Consider the following 12,632-nt stretch of genomic DNA (forward strand, 5'->3'; position numbering starts at 1 on the left):
AGTCAGTAGTCAGTAACATTGGGTTCTGAACAGTGTCACTGTAACCTTTGACCTCTGAGATAAGGCAAGTCTGGGTGACCATTAGTAGAAGAATGCACAACAACAGTAGTACACAAACCCTAGCCAACTAATTGGTGAACAAATATTTCCCGAAAAATGATGTCTGGACGTATCTTCTGATCTGTAGCTTTCTTCTTCCTATCATTTTGGATTCATTCTAATCACAACAAAAACAGCCTTTTGGCAGGAATGCATAATAACCCACGTGTCATGACACTATTAGTGAATACAATTCAAATATTTAGCGAGATGTTCCATTTTAAGAACAAAAAGTTTCCTCGCTGACGGTATAAAAATACGCTGTGCCAGTTCTATAATGACTACTTCCCGTTTCTTTTGAGTGCCATAAGAAAATGGTACCTTTGTGAGATGAGGAAGATCTCACTTCCAACCATGAGAGGATTCTTCCCTAAGCTCTGTACTATGCAGTGGCTACCTCAGTGTTGCAACTTTCGACCAGAAATATGATTGTGGCCCTTTGAGACTGTACAATGCTGGAATATGAGAGTGTTTGACAAATTCTGCTTTTCATATTCCAATGCAGATTGGTAACCAGTACAATTACTAACACTAGCGAGGACGGACATAATAAGGTTGTCTTGTCTTCTTTTAAAGGACCCTGCATAGCTAGCGGTGTGTACACTGAGTATACAAAACATTAAGAACACCTGCTCTTTCCATGACATAGACTGACCAGGTGAATCCAGGTGAAAGCTATGATCCCTTATTGATGTCACTTGTTAAATCCACTTCAATCAGTGTAGATGGAGGGAAGGAGACAGGTTAAGGAAGGTTTTTTGAGACTTGAGACAATTGAGACATGGATTGTGTATGTGTGCCATTCAGATGGAGAATGGGCAAGACAGAATATTTACAGGGTAGGTGCCAGGCATACCGGTTTGTGTCAAGAACTGCAACGCTGCTGGGTGTTTCCACACTCAACAGTTTCTGCGTGATTCAAGAATGGTCCACCACCCAAAGGACATCCAGCCAACTTGACACAGCTGTGGGAAGCATTGGAGTCAACATGGGCCAGCATCCCTGTGGAACGCTTTCGATACCTTGTAGAGTCCATGTCCTGACGAATTGAGGCTGTTCTGGGGGGGCAACTCAATAATAGGAAGGTGTTCCTAATGTTTGGTCTACTCAGTGACATTCTTTGAGCTGTCCCTATGTTCTAGCTGCCGGGTGCGGAGGAAGGGGTGATGAAGGGACGAGTTAGTGGCCACATTCACAAATGAAGTGCATTGGATCCCCGGAAGCTCTGGTCTGGTGTCTGTTTCACTGCCTGGTCTGACGTTGCTCCGACCCTTACTGGACCTGAACCAGCAGGCCGTTGTGAGGCTGGGGAATGCACTTCCCACAGAAGCCACCACAGCGACCGTAGATTCTTGCCCCGTCCTACAGACAGACAGGGAGAAATGGGAACGGAATGGAGTGGGACAGGACAAAAATGAACTTTCCATAGAGAATGAGGGATTTTATTAATGTCTCTAGAAATTCCTCTTGAATGAAACAGATTCGAAAAATACAACAAGTGACAATTCAGACGATAGGAGGGTTTATAGTACAGTCATTCAGAACACCAGAATCCTAGAGTCCTCCTTACCTCTGATCTGTGGACTTTGACAGAGACATAGTTGCCCTGTGAGGTCCACTTGGTTGCCTCAGCCACCTTCAGACCAGTCCCTATGAGGTTGATGCTAAACTGGCCCTGCGGAAGCACACCAGAGTGATTACAATAGACCAACATACTGAAACTGTTTTAAGTGGACCTGATCAGGAATCAAATACATTCAATTAGGCTGTATCTAATTTCCATTCCGGTGACTGACAACTAAAGCACCACGGTACAGTGGGCAGACACACTGAGCTCCACTGGACGGTTAAATGTGATTCTGTGGTCACTACCCTGGTGGAAACTGGGAAAACGTACGACTTCACACTTCTCTCCAGTTAACAGACTGGACGGGTCAGGTCAGTAAAACCCAGTCAGACAGAACTGAATTTCAACACTCGCCCAGCAAAGGTTGGCTCAAGGCCCCCCATCAAGACATACAGGCATACAGATTATAGCCTGTCATTTATAGACTCACAAATGGTCTGTGTTTCATACCTGAGGACACTTGGCAGCGCTGTAACAGTCTCCCGCCGTGGCGAATGGGACGGGACGGCCAAGCAGGGTCTGGGAGAACCGCAGGTCTGTGGCTGGTACACAACACAGAGACACAGAGCATATGAAGGTTACAGTCAATACACAGACACATGAGTTGCTGTAGGAGACGAGGGGCTCTAAACAACTACCTTGGCCTCAGGCTTAACGACATGACATTTAAGATGATCTTAGTTCCTCTGTTTTTACGGCTTCGTCACGCATGGTGACCATGACCAGTGCGCACCCTCCCTCCCCGTCTCCCTTCCTCTCTCTCTCTTTCCTTCCTTCCCTCCCTCTCCCTCCCTGTCTCTCTCTCCTTCCCTCCCTCCCTCCCTCCCTCCCCCCTCCCCTCCCTCCCTCCCTCCCCGTCTCCCTCCCTCTCTCTCTCCTTCCTTCCCTCTCTCCCTCCCTCCCTCCCTCCCTCCCTCCCTTCCTTCCTTCCTTCCTTCCTTCCTTCCTTCCTTCTCTCTCTCTCTCTCTCTCTCTTTCCTTCCCTCTCTCTCTTTCCTTCCCTCTCTCTCTTTCCTTCCCTCTCCCTCCCTGTCTCTCTCTCTCTCCCTCTCTCTCTCTCTCTCGCTCTGTAAAGTTAATGAGAAACACATTGCACAGCGAGAGCAGCTCATAATCTAAGTCATTATTCTTTATTTTTGATTTTTTTAAGAGTCAAGCCCAAATGAGTTCCTTGCAGTGGGAGGGCCTGGCTTGGTGGGAACATGTGCTGTCAGGACCAGAGTAGACAGACAATGGGATGGGATGGGAAGATGACTGCAAGGGTTCTGTGAAGTGGTGGAGTGGAGTGGTGGGCTCCCTCCTACTAGCTGCACACACATATAATTACCACATATCCTGACCATGCCACATGTGCACTGATCTAAGGCATGCTCAGGGACAACAGGAGAGGTTGGGCTGGACGTCGTAATGGGCAGAGGATAGGAATATCGCCTGGAGATGTTTCGCGCGTATGTGTGTGTGTGTGTGTGTGTGTGTGTGTGTGTGTGTGTGTGTGTGTGTGTGTGTGTGTGTGTGTGTGTGAGAGAGAGAGTATGTGTGACTCCCGATGTGTGTGTCAGAAAACACAATCGATTTTGTGTGTGTGTATGAGCATTTGTGTGTTTGTGAGTATGCCTGCGTGTAACCATGTGTCTGTGAGTGTGTGTCTCAAAGGGGACCGTGCTGCTTTGACTCTATCCCAGTGACGTGACCAAGGCCCGTTGAAAGGCGATTATCACGATTTCTGTGAGGAGTATGGCGAAAGGTGTTGAAAATTGCATTCGGTGAGCAATTCCCTCTTAGCAAGACGTTATTTAGTGCTGTGGGTAAGAGGAGTGGGGTGTGTGCAGGGGTAAAACAACATGGATGTGTGGTCTCATTACAGTAGAGTGGTCAGGCAATCACATGGTCATTACTCACTCATTATCCTCAGGGAGCTGATGTCCAGACGGACCTTGTTGAAGAGAGTGTATCCCGCTGCAGAGTAATCGTTCCTGCAGTCACAGTCCTGCCTTCTGCTGCCATTATACGGGCACTCAAAAGGGTTCAGCAACCTAGACATTAAAAATAATGTTACAGATAAGGTACATTCCTTATATGGAAAACACAGTACATTCTGACCGTAAACAGAACATGTTGCCAGGCTGTATTACAACTGGCCGTGATGGGGAGTCCCATAGGGCGGCGCACAATTGGCCCAGTGTCGTCCGGGGTAGACCGTCAACGTAATTAAGAATTTGTTCTTAACTGACTTGCGTATACATATTTATTTTTTAAACATTTTATTTAACTTTATTTAACTAGGCAAGTCAGTTAAGAACAAATTCTTATTTACAATGACGGCCTACCCCGGCCAAACCTGGAGGACGCTGGGCCATAATAAAGGTAAAAAAATAAAACACAGGAAGGAATCTTATACATGTTGGTGGTGCAAGACAGGGTTGTGGGTTCAATTCCCTTGGGGGACGAGTATGAGAAAATGTATGCACTCACTACTGTAAGTTGCTGTGGGAAGGAGCGTCCGCTAAGTTACTCAAATGTAAATTGTTGCAGGAGAATAATCTGATTTCAACAAGCACACCTGTATCCATAGACCTCTGAGTAGTTGTCTGTCTGACCACTCCGCAGTGTAATGTATTCTTTAGGGAAATGAGTCTGCATCTCAGCACAGAAGATCTAGGAGGAAACAAACATCGAGACAACAGATGACGAGGATGTGGCTGAATGAGGAAGTGATAGGAAGTTATTTTGACAGAGCACACACACACCTGCAGTATCCTGGACTTGACCTTCAGGTAGAACTCCCCATCCATCCTCACTCCCTGTCTCATCTGGACCTCTCTGCAGGACATGAACAGCTGACCTGTGATCAGGAATAAGAGGGGGCACCTTTGGTTTTACAGTATTATAGGGGATGGTGCTGGATTGTAACGTAGGTCAATTTGAACATAACAGGATACTTAACACGGAAATTAAAATGACCTACCATGAAAAACAAAGTTAAAAAGTACCGGTATTAGAAGGTTATTTTAACTAATCATTTAACATACATTACCGTTCAAAAGTTTGTGGTCACTTAGACATTTCCTTGTTTTTGAAAGAAAAGCACATTTTTTGTCCATTACATAACACTACTCCCTACACAGCATTGTACGAGATCTTCAGTTTCTTGACCATTTTCTCAGAACAAGAATAGACTGACGAGTTTCAGAAGAAAGTTCTTTGTTTAATACTTTACTGCTGAACCGGCTGTCAACCAAGCATTTTCACTTCGCCCGATGCCTGACTTGGCAAGAGACTTAACGGCAGAATGCTCCACAGTGAGGCCGTGTCTAAACATCTGAGATGTGGGGAAATGAACCTGTAAACCTGGAGCCGACTCAGCTAACACACAGCCAGGGTCAGGATTGAAGGTCTCCCCCAGCCTCTGCCCCGGACCCAGTCTCGGATCCAGACCCAATCTCAGACTCAACTCCAGTCTTAACCCCAACCGTAGCACACTGCAAGCTGTCTGTCACCAACTCACTATTTATTGTTTCAGAAATCAATTTCTCAGAGAGAGGCTTAAAGTCAAGGTTAATGTAAAGTGTTAAAATAAAGAAACAAGTTGACATTCTATAAATACTATCAGCCAAATCACGATGGCAGTAGGCTGCTATATACAGCACAGTCTATTTAATACTACTACTATACACATTCCTGTTTGGCAATAAGCACTGCATGGATCAGAAAAGTTGGCAAGGAAAGCACATCTAAGTTTTAGGCCTAAGACTTCAGGGAGAGGCTGTGTAGAAATAGTGGAGATGAGCGGCTGTGTAGAAATAGTGGAGATGAGTAGCAGAGAGGCTGAGTAGAAATAGTGGAGATGAGTAGTAGAGAGGCTGTGTAGAAATAGTGGAGATGAGTAGCAGAGCGGCTGTGTAGAAATAGTGGAGATGAGTAGCAGAGAGGCTGTGTAGAAATAGTGGAGATGAGTAGCAGAGAGGCTGTGTAGAAATAGTGGAGATGAGTAGCAGAGAGGCTGTGTAGAAATAGTGGAGATGAGTAGTAGAGAGGCTGAGTAGAAATAGTGGAGATGAGTAGCAGAGAGGCTGTGTAGAAATAGTGGAGATGAGTAGCAGAGAGGCTGTGTAGAAATAGTGGAGATGAGTAGTAGAGAGGCTGTGTAGAAATAGTGGAGATAAGTAGCAGAGAGGCTGTGTAGAAATAGTGGAGATGAGTAGCAGAGAGGCTGTGTAGAAATAGTGGAGATGAGTAGCAGAGAGGCTGTGTAGAAATAGTGGAGATGAGTAGCAGAGAGGCTGTGTAGAAATAGTGGAGATGAGTAGCAGAGAGGCTGTGTAGAAATAGTGGAGATGAGTAGTAGAGAGGCTGTGTAGAAATAGTGGAAATGAGTAGCAGAGAGGCTGTGTAGAAATAGTGGAGATGAGTAGCAGAGAGGCTGTGTAGAAATAGTGGAGATGAGTAGTAGAGAGGCTGTGTAGAAATAGTGGAGATGAGTAGCAGAGAGGCTGTGTAGAAATAGTGGAGATGAGTAGCAGAGAGGCTGTGTAGAAATAGTGGAGATGAGTAGTAGAGAGGCTGTGTAGAAATAGTGGAGATGAGTAGTAGAGAGGCTGTGTAGAAATAGTGGGGATGAGTAGTAGAGCGGCTGTGTAGAAATAGTAGAGATGAGTAGTAGAGAGGCTGTGTAGAAATAGTGGAAATGAGTAGCAGAGAGGCTGTGTAGAAATAGTGGAGATGAGTAGTAGAGAGGCTGTGTAGAAATAGTGGAGATGAGTAGCAGAGAGGCTGCGTAGAAATAGTGGAGATGAGTAGCAGAGAGGCTGCGTAGAAATAGTGGAGATGAGTAGCAGAGAGGCTGTGTAGAAATAGTGGAGATGAGTAGCAGAGAGGCTGCGTAGAAATAGTGGAGATGAGTAGCAGAGAGGCTGTGTAGAAATAGTGGAGATGAGTAGCAGAGAGGCTGCGTAGAAATAGTGGAGATGAGTAGCAGAGAGGCTGTGTAGAAATAGTGGAGATGAGTAGCAGAGAGGCTGTGTAGAAATAGTGGAGATGAGTAGCAGAGAGGCTGTGTAGAAATAGTGGAGATGAGTAGTAGAGAGGCTGTGTAGAAATAGTGGAGATGAGTAGCAGAGAGGCTGTGTAGAAATAGTGGAGATGAGTAGTAGAGAGGCTGTGTAGAAATAGTGGAGATGAGTAGCAGAGAGGCTGTGTACATTAAAAAATAGTATTGTAGAGACTCACACTCTCTCTCTCGGCAGGCGGCCCGTGACTCGGGCCTCTCGGCTAGACGGCAGTGTTTGGACGGTTGGCCTTTAGAGGCCAGACACTCCAACCTGCGCTCCATCACTCCCGCTCCACACGTATGGGAGCACTAAGGAGCACATAAAGGACATCCATTACATGGAAACTGCTGACACACTACACACTCACCGTACAAAACAAAACTCTATCAAGTCACTGTTGTTTCAATACCATGACCTGATACTGTTTACCAACCCCTCTCTCTCTCTCCCCATTCTCTCCATCCCCCTCTTTCTCTCTCTCAAACACACTGAATCACACCTTGCTCCATGGGCCAACTTTCCAGTAGGCAGCTTGTGGGCAGTCCCTAAGGAGGCACTGTCTGGTGCCAGGCGGGTGGGGCTCTGGACAGTGGGGGCGGGACTGTGCAGAGGACTGGGCATCATATGGGTGCAGGGTCTGGGAGGATGGCATCACAGAGCAGGACACTATACGCTGCTGGTAGCCCACTCCACAGCTGGCAGAGCACTGGAAATCACACACAATGGAAATCACACACAATGGAAATCACACACAATGGAAATCACACCTTCGCGGATATAGAGACACGTGGAATAACACAACATATCCATTTGTCTTTGACGACCTAGGCTAGTCAAATACTGTTGGTCAATCGTTACATCGAATGACGCAAAGGTAGGCCTATCTAAAGGTATAATAATAATACATGGGATTTGAATAGCACTTTTCAAGGACGCAAAGTCGCTTTACAATTATAGAAATGAAAAAGCAACACAGACAGGAGGCAGGGGTTTCCTAAACCAAGGTTCCTACCTGTGACCACTCCCCTGTCATCCACGTGTAGTGGCAGGCTGCTCCGCTGCAGGGCTGGCGCAGGGCAGGGCAAGACGAGGGGTCACAGAGGGCATCCTGGACAGGGGTCAGCCCAGCCCCCACGCACAGAACCTTCCTGTTCCTCATACCCTCTCCACAGGTGACGTTACACTGCGGAGAACAGGCAGAGGACGAGAACAATATGAGGGTCAGTCATCGTGTCAACATCAGAAGGCATTATACGTAATACAAGTGTAACCTTGTCCCCAGTCTCAACTGCTACCGCATATAGATTCGACATAGAGAGAGAGAGAGAGATGGCTGGCGGACGAGATTAATACAGTAAAGAGTGGAACAAAGGGTAATGTCTTCAGATTGGCATAGGGGGCAGTGTTGGACCGCTAGCAGCGATATCCCCAGAGAAGTTCTGCCAGGTTTGGTTGTTTCCTTAGCTCTCCAGATGGTCAAACTCCAGAAGAAAACGGTTCTGTCTAAAAAAATATATTCTACACTTTATCCAGGAGAGGAACAGTATGCATGATATGAGATCTCACATTGCTTTCAAGAACAACCCCACAGATAAAGCAAACGGCACGTCATGGGTGGAGACTCGAGTTGGTTTTGAGTGAATTCAAATGATGGTTTACAGAGGTAGTCAATAGCGAAGACGGGTATGCCGATGTGAGAGTAGGCACACTACAGTTTGAATGGCTAAAGCATATGTCCTATGAAATCAAATAAGATATCAGTTTGGTTTGTAAGAATCTGTCATATTCTAAGCCCCAAATGGTTTCTGGGCCAGAATTGTCTGTTTGCTGAGACAGGAGGCTGTAAACGATCAGTGGAATGCACAGAAACACAGGCAGACAGGATCTGAGTGCGTGCAAACATTCCTACACCAGGAAGCAGCACAAAGTCCTTACATGGCGCTCATCTTTTTGTGTCCTGAACTTTGGCGACGGTGTAGGGGGGAGGACATGAAAGAAAGAGAGGGGCCAAGGGTAGAAAACACTGAGTTCAAGGGGACTGCTCAGTGCTCACGTCACACAGTGTAGTGCCCCTCGACAAGACAAAAGCTGCAGATCTGATACGGATCAGTGCTTTGAGGTTTGGATGGGATTTATCATAGAGTGATGTTATCATTTAAACCCTCGTGTCTGATGCAGGAGTGCTGAGCTACCTTAGCGACCTCACAAACACAGCTGGTCTGGTCCTCTTGCTCCAGTCTAGTGGAAAGAGCTGTGTCCGAGCGCTGCCAATAACAAATCTCCAGTACGATGATTTTATGTCTTTCTCTCGCACACAAACACCGTAACCGCTGTGTTCATTAAACACACATGCTAGCAACCGGAGTCTGCCTCTATTAACAAATGTATGCGAATATAATCAAATGATGAAGTCGTATTTAAAAGCACATTGGCTCTCTGAAGTTCTGTCTCGGACATTCAACAAATTCTCTTCTCCTTGTGGGATTTTGGGGAAGCGGTGCATTATAAACTGAGGTTCCACTGGGGGTTTGGTGTTTTGTGTGCTTGTCCAGTCACCCACAAGACAAACACGTCCAGTGGACAGCCCCACACCGTCACTGTACCTCACACATGGCGGCCTTGCCTGGGTATTCTGGGGTGTTTTGGGGGGGGAGTTGGATAGTAAAGAGAGCACGTTGACGGTCCGCTACTGTTCAGACCCTGAACAGGACCCATAGCACATAGGGGTGAATTTAAAGTATGATGGGAGAAAGCCCAAACCTACAATAAGACAGTTATATGGAGGGGCTGGTGACGAGCCCCTGTTTGTGTCAAAGAAGAAGGAAGAAGAAGAGAAAAGGGAAGTGAAATAGAAAGAAGGAGATGGAAAGACAAAGAGAGAGATAGACAGCGGTCAATACTTACATCTTGCCACTCTCCGGCTGCCCAGGTGTAATGGAGACACTCAGTAGCCTGGCAGGGCTGGGCAGTGGCAGGATGGTTGTGGGCACCACACAGCTCTTCTCTCACCCGCCCTGTACCCTTCAGTCTGCAGTACACTTCTCTGTTCTGGACCCCTACTCCACAGGGGACAGAGCACTACAAATACACACAAACACACACGTTAGATTGCCTGGCACACAACACACACTGACAGAAAGAAGCACACACTATATAAGTCTGTACACAAAGGCGTTTCACAAACTCCTTTAGCAGACACTTTTTATTCCAATGTTTGGCGATTTTAAACTCAGAGTGAGAGATGTAATCATGTGATTACATTTCCAGCTCAGAGAACCTTTTTTGTCATTCCACTGTTACTGTCATCAAATCAAATTGTATTCGTCACATGCGCCGAATACAACAGGTGTAGACCTTACAGTAAAATGCTTACTTACGAGCCCCTAACCGACAGTGTAGTTTCAAAATATATGGATAAGAATAAGAGATAAAAGTAACAAGTAATTAAAGAGCAGCAGTAAAAAATAACAATATATACAGGGGGGTGCCGGTACAGAGTCAATGTGCGGGGGCACCAGTTAGTTGAAGTAGTATGTACATGTAGGTAGAGTTAATTAATTAAAGTGACTATGCATAGATGACAACAGAGAGTGGCAGTGGTGTGGAGAGGGGAGGGAGGGGGGGGCAATAACAATTGTCTGGGTAGCCATTTGACTAGATGTCCAGGAGTCTTATGGTTTGGGCTGTAGCAACCAGATTTGAAATTAAACCAAAACACATACATTTTCCCATCATGTCCCCTCTCACCCTCTCAGACCGAGACTAAGTGTTACTGTTTTGTAACATAAACTCAGCAAAAAAGAAACGTCCTCTCACTGTCAACTGCGTTTATTTTCAGCAAACTTAACATGTGTAAATATTTGTATAAACATAACAAGAAACAACAACTGAGACATTAACTGAACAAGTTCCCCAGACATGTGACTAACAGAAATGGAATAACGTGTCCCTGAACAAAGGCGAGGTCAAAATCAAAAGTAACAGTCAGTATCTGGGGTGGCCACCAGCTGCATTAAGTACTGCAGTGCATCTCCTCCTCATGGACTGCACCAGATTTGCCAGTTCTTGCTGTGAGATGTTACCCCATTCTTCCACCAAGGCACCTGCAAGTTCCCGGACATTTCTGGGGGGAATGGCCCTAGCCCTCACCCTCAGATCCAACAGGTCCCAGACGTGCTCAATGGGATTAAGATCCGGGCTGTTCGCTGGCCATGGCAGAACAGACATTCCTGTCTTGCAGGAAATCACACACAGAATGAGCAGTATGGCTGGTGGCATTGTCATGCTGGAGGGTCATGTCAGGATGAGCCTGCAAGAAGGGTACCACATGAGGGAGGAGGATGTCTTCCCTGTAACGCACAGCATTGAGATTGCCTGCAATGACAACAAGCTCAGTCCGATGATGCTGTGACACACCGCCCCAGACCATGACGGACCCTCCACCTCCAAATTGATACCGCTCCAGAGTACAGGCCTCGGTATAACGCTCATTCCTTCGACGATAAACGCGAATCCGACCATCACCTCTGGTGAGACAAAACCGCGACTCGTCAGTGAAGAGCACTTTTTGCCAGTCCTGTCTGGTCCAGCGACGGTGGGTTTGTGCCCATAGGCGACATTGTTGCCAGCGATGTCTGGTGAGGCCCTGCCTTACAACAGGCATACAAGCCCTCAGTCCAGCCTCTCTCAGCCTATTGCTGACAGTCTGAGCACTGATGGAGGGATTGTGCGTTCCTGGTGTAACTCGGGCAGTTGTTGTTGCCATCCTGTACCTGTCCCGCAGGTGTGATGTTCGGATGTACCGATCCTGTGCAGGTGTTGTTACATGTGGTCTGCCACTGAGAGGATGATCAACTGTCCGTCCTGTCTACCTGTAGCGCTGTCTTAGGCGTCTCACAGTACGGACATTTCAATTTATTGCCCTGGCCACATCTGCAGTCCTCATGCCTCCTTGCAGCATGCCTAAGGCACGTTCACGCAGATGAGCAGGGACCCTCGGCATCTTTCTTTTGGTGCTTTTCAGAGTCAGTAGAAAGGCCTTTTTAGTGTCCTAAGTTTTCATAACTGTGACCTTAAATGCCTACCATCTGTAAGCTGTTAGTGTCTTAATAACTGTTCCACAGGTGCATGTTCATTAATTGTTTATGGTTCAATGAACAAGCATGGGAAACAGTGTTTAAACCCTTTACAATGAAGATATGTGAAGTTATTTGAATTTTTACAAATTATCTTTGAAAGACAGGGTCCTGAAAAAGGGACATTTCTTTTTTTGCTGAGTTTATATGCTTTGTTTAGTCTGCTGGGTTTGATTCACAGGCTTTAAAGGAAAACTCCACACAAAAACTATATTTTGGTATTTGTTTCATAAGTCCATTGTTGACATAGTCCCAAAATGTTTTGCTTGTCATCAATCACATTTTCAAGATATGGAAATTCCAAAATACAGAAATCATCCCCATTTGATGCATTTTGCATCATATGATGCTGCGTTTTGACCAATACAAACACAGAAATATGTTTTCCTCTGAGCCTGCATTCCTCGTGCCTGTGTGAGCCGTATTGTCAGTTCACTCACAGGTCTATCACATGGCCCATCTCTTTGAAGCCATTGAGAATCCTACCTGCATGCCGAAGAAGGTCTCCAGAACATTAGAAAGAGGTTTCCTAGACAAAAGATTAAGCCTTATCCTGGACTAAGAAGCATGTTTAATGGAGACGCTCCACTCAAAGTGCTTTTTAGTCCAGGACTAGCTTAATCTGGGAAACCAACCCCCAGGGTTCTAGAAGAAAGCTGTGTAAATACTATAGAGCCACATGTACTGTAAATACCATATTTCCAGTTTGATCATTTATACAGT

The 12,632-nt window shown here is 46.1% G+C and overlaps 1 protein-coding gene across 1 annotated transcript in view; it reads right to left on the minus strand.

Moving 5' to 3' along the window:
• Positions 1-1,127: 1,127 nt before the first annotated feature.
• Positions 1,128-12,632, minus strand: part of LOC115196943 (A disintegrin and metalloproteinase with thrombospondin motifs 20) — a 135,119-nt gene continuing 123,614 nt past the window's right edge. The window contains exons 29-38 of the mRNA XM_029758000.1: positions 9,679-9,852; positions 7,787-7,957; positions 7,274-7,480; positions 6,953-7,082; positions 4,474-4,568; positions 4,287-4,381; positions 3,626-3,759; positions 2,177-2,268; positions 1,670-1,774; positions 1,128-1,461 (exon numbers count right to left, since the gene is read on the minus strand). Coding sequence (XP_029613860.1) covers positions 1,372-1,461; positions 1,670-1,774; positions 2,177-2,268; positions 3,626-3,759; positions 4,287-4,381; positions 4,474-4,568; positions 6,953-7,082; positions 7,274-7,480; positions 7,787-7,957; positions 9,679-9,852 — 1,293 coding nt within the window. The 3' untranslated portion in view covers positions 1,128-1,371. The remainder of the gene's footprint in view (positions 1,462-1,669; positions 1,775-2,176; positions 2,269-3,625; positions 3,760-4,286; positions 4,382-4,473; positions 4,569-6,952; positions 7,083-7,273; positions 7,481-7,786; positions 7,958-9,678; positions 9,853-12,632) is intronic.

This window comes from Salmo trutta, chromosome 7, assembly GCF_901001165.1.
Source record: "Salmo trutta chromosome 7, fSalTru1.1, whole genome shotgun sequence".
Lineage (NCBI taxonomy): Eukaryota > Metazoa > Chordata > Actinopteri > Salmoniformes > Salmonidae > Salmo > Salmo trutta.